Source organism: Pimephales promelas, chromosome 23, assembly GCF_988280905.1.
Source record: "Pimephales promelas chromosome 23, fPimPro1.hap1.1, whole genome shotgun sequence".
NCBI classification, from domain to species: Eukaryota; Metazoa; Chordata; class Actinopteri; order Cypriniformes; family Leuciscidae; genus Pimephales; species Pimephales promelas.
Genome location: NC_142791.1, coordinates 23,142,459 through 23,163,420, shown reverse-complemented (window position 1 = coordinate 23,163,420; position 20,962 = coordinate 23,142,459). Strand labels below are relative to the sequence as shown.

Genomic DNA, 20,962 nt, shown 5'->3' with positions numbered 1-20,962 from the left:
GTGGGCTAACAATGAAATTCATTCTGAGGTAATATTAATTTTTTAAGCAGTGATACTTACATTTTTTGAGTATAAAATCAACAGTTTCCTCCAAAAGAGATCTTCAAGCAGCTGCCCGTCTCCTTTGTGCACACATTACAAACGCTGTTCTAGGTTGTGCTGTCAAGTTACTGATGTTATGAAGTCTTAGAGCACCTGTCGCTCATATAATTTAAACTTATTATATGCAAGATCATGGAAAGATACTATAGTTTATGTAACAATCATAGTGACAAAACAGAAAATATAAAGATCATTGGTTTGTGTACATCATAATATGACATAAAATTATATTTATACACAGGAAATAAGAACAATAAAAAAGGCTAAATATCTTCATTTTAGTTCTTTATAATACATAAAAAAGTTGTTGTTATATCTGAGGGATGAAACGAGGTAAATTCATGAAGAAAAAGAGGAGAAACTTTTTGGGTATAAAATAAAGAAATTAACAACATAATCAAGAGATGATGATTTTGGGGTTTCTTAATAAAAAAAAATATCGTTAGAATAACACTGTTGTTCACATTAGTAGGGTTTAAAATATAACAACTTAAATCAACCCTAAATGTATTCACAAAATAAATAGGCAGCTGTTTCTTCAACAATACCACAACAAAATGAGCAAGTTTCATCAATATCAAGATATTTATAGGTAGATTAATTAAACGTATCGTTCATATTTTTTTTAATTGCATGAAGGTGTTGCGCTTGTGATAACGCGTAGTAGGTCACATGATAACGTCAACATGGCAGATGTCCGGTTCGCATTCATACTCAACGAGATTTGGCTATAAAGTACCTACTCTTTTAGCGCTCGATGAGTAAGTACTTATTGAAATTAAGTACCTACTCATTGAGTATGCGGTTTGGAACGCAGCCCTTGTGTCTTCGCTGGCTCCGCCATGTTATCTAAATAAAATCGTTGTGTAAGCACATCCCACCTCTTTTATCAACACTGCATCTAGAAAAAAAATACGGGTTTGTTTTTTTTGTTTGGGTGTCTTATTTCAATTCCTGCTCATATGATTTAATGATTTAAAAACAAGAGTAATTTTAAGGTACACGCTAAGCCATGATATGGACTGTTTTCGTGCTAAATAAAATTTGGTTTCTCGTTAAAACTGATTATTTTTTATTGCATGCCTGCCTTATTTGTACTCATTTGGTTTGTAGGCATGTTTGTAGGTTTATTGCTCCATCTGGCGGGAAAAGGGTGAAAGTGCATTTTCACAGAGACTACATTCTTCACAATACCCGTTTCAAACAATTTGTAATAAAAGGCACACCATATATTATTCTTTTTAAGTGTCCAAAAAGCCTCACTGTTGCTTTGAGGTTTCAGCAAATGCTATCTACTGTTTTATTTATTTATTTATTTATTTTTGGACACAGATCTATAACAGGAGGTCAGTGAGGTTTAAGAAAGACAGTTTATTTAGCATCGGGCAGAAAGGGGCATGAGAGTTTTTGGGTCAAGGAGAAATCCGTTACTGCTGGATACGGCGGATGGACTGGATCTGAGGGGTCTGGGAATGGGAGCCGAACTCCTTGAAGTGTTTGTACTCCCCACAGTGGCGGTCGCACTCCATGATATACTGGTATCCACGATAACCAGGGAACTGGTAGCACACAAACCTGTCGCATGCAGAGATAGCGGTGAACAAACAAAGCATGAAATGGAAGCATTGAGGGGGGAAAATAGAAGACGCCATGCAGATACTCACGCTCCGGACTGAACACGCAGAGAACCCACTTCGTTGTTGCACCATCCCATGGCCTGAAGAGAAGGGTAATCGTCACTGAGCTCTCCCTTGCGGCCCAGGAAGTTCTCCATCTCATAGATAGTCATTCTGCACTCCCTGTGGTTCTGGGTACAGTCATATCAAACATACCGTAATGAAATGGAGCAATTTTTTGCAATAAATGAGGATATTGTTATAGAAAACCCATGCAAAATGGCAGGTAGGGTCATTTATGTATGATATGGTTTAAGTGAACTTACAGCACAGGAAATGGGTCTAAAGGAGGTCATTCTCTCGATGTGGTAAGCATTGCTTCCCCCGAAGGCATCGCACTGAGGGTACTCTCCACGCTCCAGCACAAACTGCTGACCCTGGTAAGAGCCGTGCTCGTAGCCCACCCACCTGAAGAGAAACGCACGGTGAAAACAGGAGCTTTGGCAGAACTTTAGTGGTTTACTACAGTTTTAATTAAAGGTGTCTAATTTAAGTGCTCAGTATTATTAAGTAATTATAATATAGGGTTAAGGTAGGATTAGGGTTTGGTTTGGGGTTAGTTGCATGTAATTATGCATAATTTACTGCATTTATTGTAACATATGTAACAATGACACTGTAGTGTTGCCATTAACTACAGCTATTAAAAATACTGTTCGTTAACTGAAATAAAGCTAAACATGTAAATACATATACACTCTAAAAAATGCTGGGTTGTTTTAACCCAATTTTGGGTCAAATATGGTCAAACACAGCCATTGGGTTAAAAATGTCATTTAAAAATGTAACCCAATGGCTGGGTTTGTCCATATTTTAACCAAAATTGGGTTAAAACAACCCAGCATTTTTAGAGTCTAGGCATATTATATGAAAAAATAGAAATTCTGCCTTAATAGAAATATTAAAAGACTAAGAAAATGATGAAAGCACAAAACACACTTACTAAAACTGAATAAAAATTTTAGATATAAAAATAAACGGGAATGCAAAGTAAACATGATATTTTGAAATAGAAGCCTGTCGTGGCATTTTTTTTGTAAAACTTAGTTACTGTGCACTAAAATTCAACAAGGAGAGAAGCTTCCAAAGATCTCTTACAATTTTTTTTATTTTTTTTACCAGAGGCGAAAAAAGTGCAAAGTGCTCAGTGCAAAGACAAAATGTTTTCTATTCACATCACCATCGGTGTAAAATAACACTTGCGGCACACGGATAGGCCCATGGACACTTCATTTCATACTGTCCTTCTGAAAGTGACCTCTCTGCTCAAAGAAATGCCACATGAAATAAGGACACGGTTGTGAAACAAACCCCCGCTGACCTAGAATCACTATTAATGTTACTCATAGTTAGCGATTTTAACAAACCATTAACCATAGATATTAAACATCTGGCACTTAGCACTGTTTGTTATACAACATGAATGATAAGCTAGGGTGAGATCTGAGCCAAATTTAGAGAATTGGTCTTTTTTGACTAAGAAACCACTGAGAATATGGTAGCAAATCTCCCTAGCATGCACTATTTACAACTAATAGTATCAAATGCATAGCAACACATTAGCAACCACCTAGCAACTCTCCAGCATCATAACAGTGAGTTCTGCACACACTTTAAAAAAATATTGTTGGTTTAACTTAAAAAAATTAAGTTCATTGAAATGGAAAAATTGAGTTAATACAATGAAGGAGGAGATTGATTTAATCATCAGAAACTCAAAATATGATGTTATCTGAACTACATAAATTATTTAAGTTGATTTGACAAAAGAAAAAATGTGATTACAAATCATGAAAATATTTTTTTACTCACAAAAAGACAAAGCGAGCTGTTTTTCGTGTGTGTGAAGGATCAAATCATGCACTGTAAAAAATATTTTCAAGATTTGTTATCACAACATATTTTCTTTTGTCAAATCAACTTTATAATAATTTATTTAGTTGAGATAACGTATTATTTTGATTTTCTGATGGTTAAATTAATCTACTTCATATTAACTCACTTTTTCCAGTTCAATCAACTTAAAATTTGAAGGCAACCCAGGTTACTTAATTTTTCAAGTTAAACCAGCAATATTTTTTTACAGTGTAGTAATCACAACATTGTTTCTTTTGTCAAATCAACTTAAATAATTTATTTAGTTCAGATAACATATAATTTTGAGTTTCTGGTGGTTAAATTAATCTCCTTCACTGTATTAACTCACATTTTCCAGTTCAATGAACTTAAAATTTTAAGGCAACAAGGTTACTTACTTTTTTAAGTTAAACCATCAATATTTTTTTACAGTGTGGTTTGGGTGATCCTTCCCAGCAAACACAGAACGTTCCCCTAACATTCCCGAAGGGTACCATGAAGTTATTTTTTTGGGAACCAAACAAGAACGTTATAGGAACGTTCCATGTAGGTTATTTTTAGGTTCCATTTTATAACCTAAGGAGAATGTTCCGGGAACGTTCCCTTAACCTTAAAGGGATACACCACTTTTTTTGGAAATAGGCTTATTTTACCACTCCCCCAGAGTTTACCGTTTTCAAATCCATTGAGCCGATTTTCTGATATTTAGAAGAATATCAGTAATCAGACAGTTTCTGGTCTCATTGACTTCCATAGTAGGAAAAAAATATACTATGGAAGTCAATGAGACCAAAAACTGTCTGGTTACTGATATTCTACTAAATAACAAAAAATATCGGCTGAATACATTCGAAAACGGTAAACCCCAACTGTTTAACTCTGGGGGAGTGGTAAAATGAGCCTATTTCCAAAAAAAGTGGAGTATCCCTTTAAGGGAAAGTTCTAGGAACGTTCTGGGAACCAAAAACTAACGTTCCCAGAACGTTCCCAGGACCTAAATTTGTTTGCTGGGTTCTTCCCAGATCCGAAGTCACAGTTAAGTCTAAATAATTGGCACAAACCTCTGGAACTATAATGGAACAAAGACTTTGGAGAAAACACTCACGCTCCGCTCTCCACTCTCAATGAGCGCACGGACTCGAAACCGAACTCCATGACATTGCAGCACTCTGAGGTGAACTCATGGTGACGGCCCTGGAAGCACTCCTCGTCGTACACGATGATCTGGAAAACAGAGGTTGGGAAATCTTAAAGATTTGAAGGGCACAATGTTGGGGGAAAGACCAAATGGGATGAGAACTACTATAAAAGTTCATATCAAGAATTATACTGGCGAATTACAGCAAAACCTTCCAGACAACAGCATTCCTTGCAATCATTATCCAATCTATTCAGACTTGTATGTGATTATTTGGAAAGGGAAATCTTGTTTTGCAGATCCTGATGGGTGACAGCACTGTGTCAAGCGTACCTTCCAATGGCCAGAGAACTTGGTGCAATGGTGAGTCATCTCGTCTGCTAGAAAACAAAGAGCAAGTTTGTACAAGCACTTCAATAACCTACACTAAAGTCCAACAAATGGCAAAATCATACCTCAAACCCACAAAACATGCTCAGAATGCAGATGACTGGCTAAATGAGATTTTTGAGCAGAAGTTGACTATGTGACTACTGACTCATTCTCTAGTTATCGGAGCAAATGCGTTCGGCGGTGGCGGTGTGAACGTATGAGGGATGTAGGGGGACAGACAACGGGCCCGTAGCGGAGAAGAACTCACCTCGCTTCGATGCCCTTGGGACGTCCTGATGTGAGAGTGAAAGCTGGGCATGTGCATCTACCCTTTTAAAGCCTCCCCTGGCAAAGGGCCCAGTAAAAGCCCCGGGTCAGCAGCGAGGGAGGGGCCTGCCATTGTCCAGCTGACAAAGGAGGGGTTAAATCTATACAGCTGGAGAAGTGCAAACGCCACACTATCCCCACAGGGCCAATCTCTGCGCCCAGGACTGGACACCCAAACACATACAGATCATACGGATCTGAGACGGTGTCGTGCTCAGGGAGAGATGTGGTGGTCTTGGTCTCATCAATTATGATGCTCTCGTTTTGGCTTGGTGAATGCGTTAAAAAGAACGACTGATGGCAGGGGAGGTCACTGCATGTCTACAGTCATGCTATGAAGATGTCATGCACTTACAGTAATAAAAGAAATTAAAATTATCTATATATAGACAAATAGATATCCTTTGAATATGTGGAGGGGGAAAAATGAACTTTGGTCCCTATAATTTTTAACAATTTCACATAGTTAAAAAAGTGGGTGGAAAGCTATTTACACACTTTAAAACAAAAAAAAAAACATTGAAAAATTAAACATGCTGAAGATGATTATGCATCAATCCTATTAAAATTCTAGCTTTTTCTTTTTAGGTGAAAAATCGAAATCTAATGCATTTTACAAAAGCTTTGCATTTTCACTTGCAAATGATAAGATTTCGGTAAGATTTTTTAATGTATTTAATGTTATAATTTTCTTATGCTCACCAAGCATGCATTTATTTGTTCAAAAATATTTCAATTTATAATAATTAATTTCTATTTAAATATATTTTAAACTGTAATTTATTATGGTCAAAGCTGAATTTGTAGTCTTCAGTGTCACACGGTCCTTCAGAAATCATTCTAATATGGAGATCTGCGGCTCAAGAAACTTTTCTTATTCTGATGTTAAAAACAGCTTAAAACTGCATTTATTTGAAATATAAACCTTTTGTGACGTTATAAATGTCTTTACTGCACTATTGATGAATTTAATGCATCCTTGCTGTATATAAAAACACATGATTTAGAATGATAGTGTATGGTATTGCAATATTATTTGTCGCATTTATCTCTTTTTTGTCATTATATTTGTTATTATAACTGGCATTTCCATTGTTTTTATGCAGTATAACACAGAAATTCTGGCATTTAATCATTTGTCATTTAATAATCATAATCATTTAATCATGTCAAATGAAACAAAAAATATGACTGTGACAAAACAACTCTTCAAAAAAACAAAAAAAACCTAAAATTTTTATTTGTGTATATCACATTTAAAAAAATGCAGGTCAAGTTCGAAAACAACAACATTTACTACCGGTATATAAATGAAGATAGATAAAAACAGTAAAAGCCTTCTATAAAGCTAAATCATGTTAGGGTTCGTAGGCTGCTCCTATTTTTCAACGCTTATTTCTAATCATTCAGAGAGTCAGTAAGGAGAGATATTGCAGTTGTTTCAGGGCTATTGCAGCATTCATTTCAGAAGATTGTAGCCGTAAATCTCACAGCGCAGGTTCAAAGAGTGCCAGTGAGATTCTGTGGAAGTCCATGTTGCGTAACAAGCTCACTCTGCATCTGCTAACACATATACTACATTTAAAGACACAGGGATTGAAAAATGCCATTTAACATGTAATATTAATCCTAAGAAATCATGAGAAACTAAGGAAGCGTATTGCATTCACTTAAGGAAACAAAATCTACTCTGTTTTTTTCTGATTTAACAGAGTTCATTTACTCAGAATTACGCGACGATTTTTAATTTAAAAAGAGTTTTTGCTCTGTTTTTCTGAATTAACAAGTTCATTATCTCAGAATTATGACATATTTTTCTTGAAATTTTTTTTCCCTCTGTTTTTATGAATTAATGAGTTACTCATATGAGTTACTTATTTTTTGAGATAATCAAACATTTGAGAGTTATTTCCATAAAACGTTTTTCCATGAAAAATTCTCGTAATTCTGAGATAATTAACTCGTTAATTCAGAAAAACAGAGCAAAAATGTTTTTTCCAAGAAAAAATATCTCGTAATTCTGAGATAATTAACTGATTAATTAAAAAAATGAGCAAAAACTTTTTCCATTAAAAATTATCTCGTAATTCTGAGATAATTAACTCTTTAATTCAGAAAAACAGAAAAAACAACCTTTTTTCCATGAAAAATTCTCGTAATTCTTTTATTCTATTGAGATAATTAGCTCGTTAATTCAGGAAAACAGAAAAAAAAACTTTTTTCCTTGAAAAATTCTCGGAATTGTGAGATAATTAACTTGTTAATTCAGAAAAAAAGAGTAGACTATTTTTCTTCAAGTGAATGCAATACGCTTCCGTAATTCCCAATCATTCAGTTTCTCATTTTCTCATTTAGGCTTAAGATCTCATTTTTTTTAACTGGTATACAGATCTTTATCGATATGGTATTTAGACATTTCTTTTCTTATGGACAATAGTATTCCAATAGTAATAATAATTAGTATTAATAATAATAATAATAATAATAATAATAATTAGTAATAATAATAATAAAAATAATAAATATAATTAGTAATAATAATATTAATATTAAGTGTATTAAAGATAATACATTGTGTTATATATATATATATATATATATACTACATCCATACTAATACATCATTTTAATAATTTGTTTTTTTTTACACAATTATTAATTCATATTTTTCATTGGTTTGGTTTTTATATATATATACGTATATATATGTAACAAAATCAATGAAAAATATGAAAATAACAATTGTACTTAAAATTTAAATAAATATCATATTATTATATTAACTCATATGTCGAATTTGTTGTTCTCCAACATAGCTGCATTTGAAATAAGAGTGTAACTCTGATGCAAACATCACATCAGAGTCATAGAGCAGAGTAGAGTGGATTAGCATCACGTGACCTCTGACCTGTGTGTGTATACGTTTCGTCCATATGTAGCCTGTAGCATGGAGTGCAGGCTAAAGGGGAAAGTGCTATTGTCAGGGCTTTCCATTGACAGAGAGCCTTCTGGGCTATGCGATGACCCTGCGGCTTTGGCACGGGCAAACTCTGATGACGACGTGTTTCTATTGTACGCCGAGCGTCTCTGTGCTCCCCTTGCCAGGGTATAAAAGTTAGAGCACTGGTCAGAGGGGGCCAGCACGAGCCAGCCATCCCAGCACAGCTGTACTCAAGCAGGTAAGAGCCCAGGTCAAGTGGATACAGCTACAGCTGGGAGTCCCTTCACTATTATCTCATGGATGTAGCATAGGGAATTGCCCTGGATTCACTTATTGCTCTGTTTTTTTGGGGTTTTTTTTGTGGGAATGAAAGCAGCCATTTTAAATGCAAAGCCCAAACCCTACCATCCCTAACATACAACCCCTGTCCCACAACACCAGCCCTGATGGATATTTTGGAGCATGTGCAACAATTTCAAGCCTCATGACCTTTCCAACCTTTTGCTCTTTCTCCCACAGACGTTCTTGAACCCCATCACCATGTCTCAGACCACCAAGTCCGCCTCCAGCCAGGGCAGTGATGCCAAGGACAAGGGAGCTCCCGCCACTGCGGGCATCTGCAAGCTCCCCAAGACCGGAGACCCCGGATTCACGGGGAACTACAAAGTAAGTACCTGCGTTCAGCTGGTTTGAAGGACTGGATTTGGGCAGACAAACCACCAAGTAATGTTGGGATTAGCATATGGAGACCCTTTAACATCCATTCCAAAAAATGATTCTTTAGATTTTTTAAAATGTTCTTTTAAGAACTGTTCTTTGGAGATTCCTCAGGAGTCTTAAAAATGAAAGTTCTTAATTGCGTAGAAAGTTCCATTTAGAACATTTAGCCTCCATGGAAACGTTCTTAAGATTATTTAAATGTTCTTCACGCTAAAGAAAAATGGTTCTTTTAAGATGGTTCCCAAAAAGGTTCACTATCCATGAAGTCAATAGTGAAATTAAGAAAGTAAGTGGGAAACCTGCTCATGGTCAACATCTACTTCTCTTGCAGATCTTCCTGTTCGACCAGGAGAACTTCCAGGGCAGGATGATGGAGGTCCAGAATGAGTGCACGAACGTTTGTGAACGCGGAATGGACAGAGTCCGCAGTATCATTGTCGAGTGCGGCCCGTAAGTCACTGAACCAATGGATTGTGTCTAATGTGGATGAGAAAAGCATACATCGGTGTTATTTTAGGATCATTGAGATAGCAAGTTTATTTAGTTGGTACCATCCGTTCCCCTCCAAACTCATGCTGTCATCCCTTTTCCCCCCCCTCATCCACTGTCTGGTACACATCTCTCCATGATGTGCATGTCTTCAGCTTTGTTGCCTTCGAGCAGACTAACTTCCGTGGCGAGATGTTCATCCTGGAGAAGGGCGAGTATCCTCGCTGGGACACCTGGTCAAACAGCTACCGCAGTGATTGTCTCATGTCCATCAGACCCATTCGCATGGTAGGACACTTTGCAACTGCTCCTTTACGCTATATAAGTGAATTCAAACGCATGCTTCTAATTGGTCCTAACCCCCACAGGACCCCATGGAGCACAAGATCTGCCTGTTTGAGCTGTCCGACTTCAAGGGCAACAAGATGGAGATCCAGGAGGATGACGTGCCAACCCTGTGGGCGCATGGCTTCTGCGACAGAGTGGGCAGCGTGAGGGTCCCCGGCGGAGCGTGAGTATCACGTCAAAACGAACCAAACAGCAATAATATCCCATCTTTCACGCATTCTGAACCACTCTGGTCTTCTTTTTAAAGTTGGGTGGGATACCAGTACCCCGGCTACAGAGGATACCAGTATCTGTTTGAGTGCGGAGACTACAGACACTACAACGAGTTTTGCGCCTTCCAGCCTCAGATTCAGTCCATGCGCCGTGTGAGGGACATGCAGTTCCACCAGCGCGGCTGCTTCAATCTGACCGCCGCTAAACAGTGAACTCACCTCGCTGCACTCTTGCAGCAGAGCAACTAGCCTTCTTGTGGCACTTTTTATCCCCTTACCCCCACCCCCCCACCCCTTTTCTCTGACTTCTCCCACCCCAGAACAGATTCATTCAAATGGTCCAGGACATCTAACTGACTTTTTATGATGCCAATAATAAACATGTTTTGGAAAAACAAGAAAAGCTGACTTGTCTTCTATGTCACTTGACTTGTCTAATCAGTAACATTAAAGAACGCAATACAAATACACTATTCATTAGGCTAAAAAAAACAACGATTTCTTAGGGGAAATGTTAATATTCAAATTTTTTGCTATTGAAGCTATTTTGTGTAAAAACAAACAAACAATCAAATAAAATCGCATGGAAAACATATTCCATCATTCAAATACAATATATAATATAGGGTTAATAATATGTTCAAATGTAAAAGTTTGTGTTTACATAATATATGGGTGCACTGTGTATAATTATTTTATATATATATATATATAAATACACACACATGCTTGTATATATTTAAGAAATATTTTTATGTATATACTGTATATAGATTTATATATAATTTATATTATAAATATAAATATTTTATATGTAAATAATATTTTGTTCTTAAATATACATGCATGTGTGTGTATTAATATATATATATATATAAAATAATTATATACAGTGCACCCACATGTATTATGTAAGCACAAACTTTTATTTTGGATGCGATTAATCATGATTAATCGTTTGACAGCCCTAGTATATATAAATAATAAATCAGATATACATTTATTTAAAACATTGTATTATAAACTTTAAAATTTGTACATTTACATTTTATTTTAAATTTTATTTAGACATTTCAAATAAAATAAATTAACATTATTATGTAAATTATAAATATTATAAATGAATAAACTCAAATCATGATAAGTTGAAGTGCCATGTAAATACTGCAATTTGCACAAATATGTATATGTGTGTGTATGTATATATATATATATATATATATATATATATATATATATATATATATATATATATATATATATATATATATATATATTATATATAAGCTGTTTATTCATTGAAATTTGCTCTGAGATTTCACTGCTTCATCATAATAAAGAGTGAAACTTATTTTACTTAGTTCTATAAAATATAAATAAATAAAATAATCATGTAAAATTTAAATTGAATTTAAACGCAATTAAATAATTTGGTCTGATGCATGATTATTGTGCATTAGTGTTGCAATATTTTACTAGGATTTCGCTGCTTTGAAAACTTAATTTACTTACACATTTTGAATGCATATACATTCATAAAATAATTTTAAAATTAAAATAATAACATCGGTGTAACGTCATGATCACATGATACGACCGCTAGCAAACAGCTTCCTGTTTGCTGTTACGAGAGCGAGACCTTTAAGAGCCAAGATGGCGGCGCTTTTCAAAGCACGGAGAGGTCAGTAGAGTTACTGATTATTACTGCATGTTTACACCAGTGTCATCACAGCTCATAAGCGACTTTGTCTGCATGTAATATACCGCTGGATGTATTTGCAGCTGCCTATTTAAGGGAACAGTGCAAAATCATTCTAAGAAGCACAAAGTGCACAAACATCTGACTGTGTCTGAATCTCTTTTGGAAACTGAATAAATATGAACATAGGATGATTCCTGTATATGTCGCGTTTTTGGCTAGGACTTTAACGTTAGTCATTGAAAAGAATAAGAACATCATGTGCTTACCTTATTATTAGAATTCACTTGAAATGGCTTCTCCATGATAGGCATGAACACGGTTATATTACATATGAAATGGTAGATTTAGGTGTTCGTTGTTATTTTGGATGGTTATTGTCATTTATGGATTTAATCTTTACCCTGACAGCTGACTGTGTCTCATTTAAATTTCATAATAAATGTAACTCACGGTCCAGGCAAAAAAAAAAATCACTTATTGTGCACTTCGATTTGTTATATGAAATGATTTAACCATGTACATAAGCACAACACTACACTTTAAAGCTCTTTTTAACATTAAATACAGTGCGTTGACACTCCATGATCTTTCACCTACTTTTATTCTACAGGTTCTGCGCATGCGCGCATGCGCGTGCAGTGGTGTTCTGAAATGAGGCGGCAAAGTCCTTACAGCTTTTATTTTGTACTTTTTTTTTTATATATAAATCAAATATAAATACATGTCCTAGTTACGCCTAATGTTGTTGCATTTCCCGGGTTAAATATTACCTTACATTACATAAAAAATATTCTATTTTGGAGGTTTACATAACATTTTATTTATTAATGTTCTATTTATTAAAACCAAGTATAATTCTCAAGTTAGTGTTTCAAGCAGTTTTACACTTATTCCAAAATAAAAAATAAAGGCTGTAACAATTTAAACAAGTATATTTTAATTGTGAACTGATAAGCTTATTCAAATTATTTTCGGATCAGAAGTCATCAAGCTGTTTTGTTTGTGAAAATATGTATAATTTTCCCATCCATTTTTTTTTTGAGGTACTGACTCCCTTGGTTCATATATATATATATAGTGGCTAATGAAGCAGAAGTCCACAAAACTTTACAGAACATAGCTTATTTCTGCATTGCAAAACAAGGTGGAAGGGTGTAATTTATGCAAGTTAATCCATGTAGCATATGTTAATATATATATAGTTCATATGTTTTTCATTGTCCTTTTAAAAATTCATACAGTATACATGCTGATACCATCCCGCTTTCTTTATCCACCAGCTCTTGGCATGGTGGTAGGCCATGGTGTTCGCTGTTTGACCCAGTTGGCGGAGCTGCCAGAGCTGCACCAGATGATGAGGCAGACATGTAGGGACTACGCTCAAAAGGAACTAACGCCCATCGCTGCCCAGCTGGACAAAGATCACGTGTTCCCAGCCAAGCAGGTGAAAGAAACCTCCGCCATGGATACAATAGAATAGTCATTGCCTCGTGATATGAGCATATGAGGATGATTGTGGTTGATTTTGACCGGTGTAGGTTCAAGAACTCGGAGCGATGGGTGTCATGGCTATAGAGGTGCCTGAGAGTCTGGGTGGAGCTGGGATGGATTATCTCGCGTACTGTATCGCAGTGGAGGAGCTCAGCAGAGGATGTGCCTCGACCGGAGTAATCGTCAGTGTGAATAATGTGAGTTGCCTTTTACTTGCGCCAGACACATACTTTACTACGCTACTACAAAGTTTCTGAAAAACTGAGTAGTTTGTTCGAATACATGGCTAAAAGTACCAAAACACGTCACAATATTCCTCATTTAAATAATTCCCGCCCAAGGCAAATGCAAAATTAGGGGATGAGGCCTGGTTGATTTGGTTAGTAGTGTGTTGAAACTCGGGGTTGTGGTAAGGGGCGGGAGATTCCTGAAATGCTGGAAGCGGTTGACCAATCTAGAGCCAGACCGATATATATATCGGCAGACCGATATTATCGGCCGATATTAGGCATTCTCCAAACTATCGGTATCGGCATTTATAATGGCCGATAAATGAATATTTCAAAAATAAAATTAAAACGGACGAAACACGCTTGAACCATGTGTTGGAGTTGTATAGTTTGTCCACCAGAGGGCACTCTACACCGTTCCTGTTGGCAACACACGTTGAGTTGGTCACGATACATATATTGCTTGAATAACAATTAAAAGAACATCCCCATCAGTTCTCTCAACTCAAATAAGCATGGCAAAATTTGTGACTATCATGTCCAGTTTAAAATAAATAAATAAATAAAATATCGGCCGATATATCGGATTTTAAAACCCCAAAATATTTGTATCGATATCGGCCTTCAAAATCCTTTATCGGTCGGGCTCTAGACCAATCACAACACACTGGTCCAGCCGACCAATCAGAGCATGTTGTGCTTTTCTGAAGGCGGGGGCGTCAAAGAGACGGCAACTAAACAGAGTTGGGAAGAGAAGTGCTGCAATAATGTGAACAATTATGTGATTTTTTTTCTTAACATTAAAGGTTGCCTGTAAGTCTTTGGTTAAAAGACAAACACATGAAATATATATTAATTCCAATCTTTAAATTCGTTTTGGGTAGTTGCAAAACATATTATTGGGGGTGGATTGTTATATATTTTGTCACTTGAAACAAAGTTCAAACTAAATATATTTTCCGTTTTAAAAATGTCCTTAAGCTTCACTGCTAACATCATAAATGTAGCAAATATTTGTTTTTAGTCACTGTACCTAGGTCCACTTCTGAAATTTGGCACAGAAGAACAGAAAAAGCAGTGGATTACGCCCTTCACCACGGGGGAAAAAGTGGGCTGTTTCGCTCTGAGTGAACCAGGTAAATACGACTGCATTTCCGTGAGCTCTGAAAAGGTCCCACACTATCTATAGATCCATAGAGTTGACATGTTTACGGTAACATCAGTGATTTCAACTTTGTGTGGTATAAAATGTTAAAGACGTGTTTTTGGTCTTTTTTGCTATAAAGGAAACGGCAGCGATGCAGGTGCAGCATCAACACTGGCACGGCAGGAGGGAGACGAGTGGATTCTGAACGGAACCAAAGCCTGGATAACCAACTGCTGGGACGCCTCCGCCACCGTCGTTTTTGCCACAACAGACAAGAGCCTAAAACACAAGGTGCTAGTTGCAATGATGAATGAACCAATCTGAAAAAAGATTCATTACACAGTATAATTGTAATTAATGTTTTCTTAAATTTCAAGAAAATGTGAATAGCCATTTGATTTGGTATTCAAGGGGTGAATATGGGGGGAAATATTCAAATAAGATATATATTTACAACTATTTCAGTATAGTAATGTTTTTTTATTCTACATGGGACAGGGAATTAGTGCCTTCCTAGTGCCGATGCCTCATCCGGGGTTGTCTTTAGGGAAGAAAGAAGACAAACTGGGAATTCGAGCTTCATCTACTGCCAATATCATTCTGGAAGACTGCCGCGTCCCACTCGGCAACATGCTGGGAGAGCGAGGAATGGGCTTTAAAATTGCAATGGTATGATTTTGTGTGTTTTTCTCCTATATGTAAAAATGATTCAAACTTAAAGGGATACTTCAGGATTTAGATTAAGCATTGTATTTGTAGAAAACCTATAGTATTTTCGATTTACCATGCTTTCCACCCTCATATCCCCCTGAGACGAGAGATTTATGTATTTTTTTTCTCCGATGATGCAAAATGACGATTTTTGCGTCATCGGAGGATTTTTTTCCAGACAAAAAATACATAAATCTTTTTTGGCCAAAGGCTAAAGACTACAGTCAGTAGTTGGGTCTGTCCTGCATGTTTTCAACCCGCCCATAGAGGGTGGGATCTCACTCACAGAAAGAACACATTGTGTCAGCCATCTTTTTTTGGAAGCGAAGCTAGCAGACTCTTGTTCTGTGGAGAAAGCGGAGTAGTCGGGGTTACCATCCTCTTTTTCCGATGTCCGGGATTCAGCTTTTGCTTTCTGCAGACGCCATTCATTGTTTACATGCACAGCTTTTGTTTCAATCTAACTGAATTCATTCCGATTGGTGAATCTGAATGTAGTGTTTACATGAACGCTAAACAAGTGATCGGTTGATCACGGCCCTCACTCGTCCTGCTCGCCACAGTAAACATGATGAATGACGACTGTAGAACGCAAAAGCCGAATCCCGGACATTTTGGGCGATCTCGAAACACATTTTCGGGCAGACTCGCCACGGAGACTCACTAGTAGCCTAGACTTGTTGTTTAACCACTGCGCTCTGTAGCAAGTGCATTCTGGGAGTTGTGGTCTTTCATCCACATAAGCCAAAAATACATTTTCTGGCTTTTTTTAGTCTAGAAAGCTGCAAATTCAAAAATAATTTCACATTTCTTCTGCATAAATGAGCCATCTTAAATACACATTCATCTTTCCAGAGGTGGAGTATCCCTTTAAAATGCTTCTATAATTTACTGCAAATGAAACCATTTAATTGTAGGCAAGTTATAAATCTAAAGCACTAGAGCTGCATGATTAATCATTAATCGTAAATGACAACTATTCACCTGTGTCTATTAAACCTTTGACAAAATCACACCGGAGTATTCAGATCTGTGTTGGTGCTACAGAGAGAGCTGGTGTCTTTTCAACCATACGGTTATTTATGTGTTACAAATATTCATATCATCACAGAAGAACTGGGATAAAAGTTCGGATATAAACACTGACGTATAGGAAAGAGATCAAAATAGAGCAAATCCCCTTTAGAAAGTACCATAGCGCTTCAAATAACAATTGTATTAATTGCATTACGCCAGTAGTTGGCGACAAGTGACTTTTAAAACATTTGTCATTGAATCATTCATTCAACAGACTGTTCAAAAGTATTTTTGAGCGAGTCATTGAATCATTCATTAAAAAAAACGAATTCAGATTAATTATGCATTTTAAAGAAACTGCGGCAATTAACATTTCTCCAGAACCTCTAGTTAAGTATAAATCACAGATTATTTTGTTTAGTTATCTGTTGCGGGAAAATCGTTATCTCTGTTATATAAAAAAATTAAATAAATAAAAAAAACGTGATTCTCAGTTTATCCAGAATCGTGCAGCTCTATAAAGCACTTTCACAATTGCATTCTCTTTGCTTTGTTTACTTGTTTCACATCTAATGGCTTCTCCGACAGCAAACTCTGGACAGCGGGCGGCTTGGTATCGCGGCACAGGCTCTTGGGATCGCGCAGGCAGCGCTGGACTGTGCGGCTGATTACGCTCATAAAAGAACGGCTTTCGGCGCTCCGATCGGAAAACTGCAGGCAATACAGGTAAGGAAGGAAGTGGAAAAGTTGAGCGTTTTCATTTTTCACTTGGGATGATCTATAAATGCCTCTTTCAGTTTAAACTGGCCGACATGGCCTTGGCCACAGAAAGTGCTCGTCTTCTCACCTGGAGAGCTGCGATGCTGCGGGATGCAAAGAAACCTTTTACTAAGGTTAGTGTGTCTTCTCATAAAAAGAAACTATTGTAAAATTCATAGTAAATGTGCTGATAGTTTATACTTAAAGGAGAACTCCGGCGCAAAATGAACCTTTGGTCTAATTACACATTGGTACCTAGTCAACCGTTATACGAGATTTGTTTTCATGATTGCCGAATGTAAATAGTTTTATCTCTAAAAACAGTTTAGCCTATAACGCTAGTATATAGGGCATAGAGTAATGACAAATAAAATTCGCTTGTTATTACCACTAACACGGCTCAAAATAGCCCCACACTAACACGACAGCATAATAAGGGTCCCTACATTCAAACCGAAGCATTGAGAACTTTGTCATTGTCCATACAGTTTAATAAGAAGATATTTTATACACACAGTCAACTTCGCGAATACAGGAAGAAGCCATCTTTGAAAAATAGTCTCTACCAGTCGATCTACGAACGCCGATCCAAGTGCGCTGAACTGTGCAGAATCTCATATGATCCGTTGTTTCCAGAAGAAACACAAACACGAACCGTTTACTTGTCTTCAATATGTACACGTAGCCTACTGTTCGCGCTCACCTTATCACCTTATTCACATCTCTCCAGCGCACTTGGATCGGCGTTCGTAGATCGACTGGTAGAGACTATTTTTCAAAGATGGCTTCTTCCTGTATTCGCAAAGTTTACTGCGTGTATAAAATATCTTCTTATTAAACTGTATGGACACTGACAAAGTTCTCAATGCTTCGGTTTGAATGTAGGGACCCTTGTTATGCTGTCGTGTTAGTGTGGGGCTATTTTGAGCCTTGTTAGTGGTAATAACAAGCGATTTTTATTTGTCATTACTCTATGCCCTATATACTACCGTTATAGTAGCGTTATAGGCTGAACTGTTTTTTATAGATAAAACTATTTACATTCTGCAATCATGAAAACAAATCTCAGATAACGGTTGCCTAGGTAACAATGTGTAATTAGACCAAAGGTTCATTTTGCGCCGGAGTTCTCCTTTAAAATTCATGGTAAATGTGCTAATAGTTTATACTTGACACACTTAATACCCTAGAGATCACGTAAGAAACTCCCCACTGTTAAAAATCTAGCTTATATATATGTACTGTATGTGTTTCTTTGTTCTCCAGGAAGCTGCCATGGCTAAACTGGCTGCATCTGAAGCTGCTACATTTGTCTCCCATCAGGTAATCGTACAGAAATGTTATTGGATCAGTGCGTCAGTTCTTAAAGTGACAGCAGCCTAATATTCCTGCAGCCAACTTATGAGATAATATTAAAAATATCCATATGGCCGTCTTTCCCTATGGTATCGATGTCAAAACTGTGGCCAGTGATGATGCTAAGTGGCTAGTAACTTAAAAAAAACACTAGATTTTACCACTAGAATAAAGTTTCGCAAGCCCTGATTGTATATATTTTTATTTCTAAAGCAAGAAATATTGACAAATCATAGGTCGAGTAACCTCAGTATTTTGTTTAAATGCGAAGGCCATCCAGGTGCTGGGCGGAATGGGTTACGTCACAGACATGCCTGCTGAGAGACACTACCGAGACGCCCGCATCACAGAAATCTATGAAGGCACCAGTGAGATCCAGAGATTAGTCATTGCAAACGGCGTTCTCAAAGAATATCAACAGTAGGAGAGCTGATGTCCACGCCAACTCGCTCTGCAAAACACTGCTGTTACGTTACAGTGCCTGGATTGGTTGATCTGGTCTCTCACAGATCTCAGAACTGTATTACTGTGATTGGCCAGCACTGAATGAAGGAACGCTTGTATTGATGTTGCTCTATCTGATCCTGAGTGACATACGACTGTTTAAAGTGCATTTTCTTGTTTGTGCCACAAGAGTGCAGTAGAGTGTCTGGATCTTTTGCATTGAATCATACTAGAGCACCAGACATGGACTAACTTCAGTTTGACCTAAAGAACTTTGCTGATTTCTGTGGGAATTTATTGAAATGCATATCTGATTGTACATAAAGGGTTGGATGTATTTGTTATGCATTTTAAAATAAATAATAATATAAAATTTTATTACTTCAAATTATCTGAAGTTTTTATTGTGACAGCAAATTTTCCTCTGCAGTGAATTCCCTACTATTTGTTTTTTACTCATGTTTCTAGGTCAATTATTCATGACATGGGACACAGTTTAAGGATTTTGAAACATGTTCAAGATACAAAAGTCTTGAGATCATTAGCGAAAATGCTTCTGGTTTGCCTTTTCTTGTTTGAGAACTGAGAACTAGCATTTGATCACATGATTAGTTATCAAGAAAAAGAGCAGACTATGAAATATTTCGTGTTCATTTTACATAATTACTTTCCTGTTTTATGTTTTCAGTATCATAAAACAACGTATTTCCAGGTTTATGTAAAAACGTTTTTTGCTATTCTATCTCTAACCCCTTCAGGCCTGTTTTATAATAGCTACTTGATAATAATATATGTTCTTCTCTATATGCTATATGCTATAACTGAAACAACGTAAAAATAATTATATTTTAACAGTAGTTATGAACATATGTATGTGAACTTGTGTTGAAGATTTTAAAAAGAACACACAAACTGTATAGCAATCAGCAATGCAATAAGAATGTCTGAAAAAACTTTGAGATCCCTTTGAAAAAAACTCTGTTTAAATAATCAACACTCATTGCATCTGCTGTGCGCTCCCTTCTTCCTGAGCTCATGGGGAAATGAGCCCTTAACCAGATTTGGCTTCAGTCCCTCCTGCTGCTGGACCCTAATCTACCGGCACATCAGGGAAGAAGAGGCGGCGTCATTTCTTGTGTGCAGTTTCTGTCAGTTAAGAGCATGAGGTTTCTTACAGGTCTCAGAACTGGGTCAAAGTTCAACAATTACTGAGACCAGAAAGGATGCTGATGATTTTAATGAGAATAAAGGTTATGGCTTTTGGCTGTTGTTGTCATCGCTATAACAATGCATGAGATGATACTTAACCTGGACTGGTAACAGTGGCCCACCAAGAGAGTATTTATAAGGCACTTAAGATAAACACATTAAAAATGTATTTGAAAATGTATTTTTAAAAGATAGACAGCAAAAGTATTATTCACATTAAGCAAAACATTCACAAAAGGAATAAATGTTATGATATTTTATGTAGTACGGAGCCCCTTAAAGGGACGTGGTGAATTCTTGTAAAAGTTTCTCGGAGTAAACGCAAACATTTAGGGAGCGAACGCAAAGTTTCTTGGAGTAAACGCAAAGATTTAGGGAGCAAACGCAAATTTCTCGGAGTAAACGCAAAGATTTAGGGAGCGAACGCAAAGTTTCTTGGAGTAAACGGAAAGTTTTAGGGAGGGAACGCAAAGTTTCTCAGAGTAAACGCAAAGATTTAGGGAGCAAACGCAAACATTTAGGGAGCGAACGCAAATTTCTCGGAGTAAACGCAAAGTTTTCTGGGGAACGCAAAGATTTAGGGAGCGAAAGCAAAGTTTCTTGGAGTAAACGCAAAGATTTAGGAAGCAAACGGAAAGTTTCTCAGAGGAACTCAAACATTTTCGGAGCGAAAGCAAAGTTTCTCAGAGGAACGCAAACATTTTGGGGATGAAC

General features: G+C 36.7%; 3 protein-coding genes across 6 annotated transcripts; 2 read left to right on the top strand and 1 right to left on the bottom strand.

Moving 5' to 3' along the window:
- Positions 1 to 1,453: 1,453 nt before the first annotated feature.
- cryba4 (crystallin, beta A4) lies at positions 1,454 to 12,342 on the bottom strand. 4 transcript variants are annotated; one of them, XM_089126188.1, is made up of 6 exons: positions 12,151 to 12,290; positions 5,107 to 5,150; positions 4,741 to 4,859; positions 2,045 to 2,186; positions 1,767 to 1,909; positions 1,454 to 1,677 (listed from the first exon to the last, which is right to left on the bottom strand). In XM_089126188.1, the coding sequence occupies exons 2-6, from the start codon at positions 5,143 to 5,145 to the stop codon at positions 1,530 to 1,532; spliced, it is 591 nt and encodes a 196-aa protein (XP_088982314.1). In that variant the 5' UTR covers positions 5,146 to 5,150; positions 12,151 to 12,290; the 3' UTR covers positions 1,454 to 1,529. The 4 variants fall into 4 exon arrangements, with proteins under 4 accessions (XP_088982314.1, XP_088982313.1, XP_039533118.1 ...); XM_089126187.1 differs by having other exon boundaries at positions 5,107 to 5,153; positions 12,151 to 12,285; XM_039677184.2 differs by lacking the exon at positions 12,151 to 12,290 and adding an exon at positions 5,414 to 5,451 and having other exon boundaries at positions 5,107 to 5,153.
- crybb1 (crystallin, beta B1) lies at positions 8,911 to 10,517 on the top strand. Its single transcript, XM_039677183.2, has 5 exons — positions 8,911 to 9,079; positions 9,465 to 9,583; positions 9,778 to 9,910; positions 9,991 to 10,133; positions 10,218 to 10,517. The coding sequence occupies exons 1-5, from the start codon at positions 8,954 to 8,956 to the stop codon at positions 10,393 to 10,395; spliced, it is 699 nt and encodes a 232-aa protein (XP_039533117.2). The 5' UTR covers positions 8,911 to 8,953; the 3' UTR covers positions 10,396 to 10,517.
- Positions 11,770 to 19,427, top strand: acads (acyl-CoA dehydrogenase short chain). The gene is made up of 10 exons (XM_039677182.2): positions 11,770 to 11,863; positions 13,165 to 13,328; positions 13,423 to 13,572; positions 14,630 to 14,741; positions 14,892 to 15,043; positions 15,251 to 15,421; positions 17,069 to 17,206; positions 17,278 to 17,373; positions 18,506 to 18,562; positions 18,867 to 19,427. The coding sequence occupies exons 1-10, from the start codon at positions 11,770 to 11,772 to the stop codon at positions 19,017 to 19,019; spliced, it is 1,287 nt and encodes a 428-aa protein (XP_039533116.2). The 3' UTR covers positions 19,020 to 19,427.
- The last annotated feature ends 1,535 nt before the right edge of the window (positions 19,428 to 20,962 follow it).

Bases quoted from the DNA above. Each gene is read 5' to 3' on its own strand.
- crybb1 (XM_039677183.2), top strand. From the start codon at position 8,954: ATGTCTCAGACCACCAAGTCCGCCTCCAGCCAGGGCAGTGATGCCAAG. The intron at 9,584-9,777 runs GTAAGTCACTGA...GCATGTCTTCAG, and splicing joins ATCATTGTCGAGTGCGGCCC to CTTTGTTGCCTTCGAGCAGA. The intron at 9,911-9,990 runs GTAGGACACTTT...TAACCCCCACAG, and splicing joins CCATCAGACCCATTCGCATG to GACCCCATGGAGCACAAGAT.
- acads (XM_039677182.2), top strand. From the start codon at position 11,770: ATGATACGACCGCTAGCAAACAGCTTCCTGTTTGCTGTTACGAGAGCG. The intron at 11,864-13,164 runs GTCAGTAGAGTT...TTTATCCACCAG, and splicing joins GCTTTTCAAAGCACGGAGAG to CTCTTGGCATGGTGGTAGGC. The intron at 17,374-18,505 runs GTTAGTGTGTCT...TTTGTTCTCCAG, and splicing joins CAAAGAAACCTTTTACTAAG to GAAGCTGCCATGGCTAAACT.
- cryba4 (XM_089126186.1), bottom strand. From the start codon at position 12,195: ATGCCTATCATGGAGAAGCCATTTCAAGTGAATTCTAATAATAAG. The intron at 1,910-2,044 runs GTAAGTTCACTT...GACTGTACCCAG, and splicing joins TTAGACCCATTTCCTGTGCT to AACCACAGGGAGTGCAGAAT. The intron at 1,678-1,766 runs GTGAGTATCTGC...TGCATGCGACAG, and splicing joins CTGCGTGTTCAGTCCGGAGC to GTTTGTGTGCTACCAGTTCC.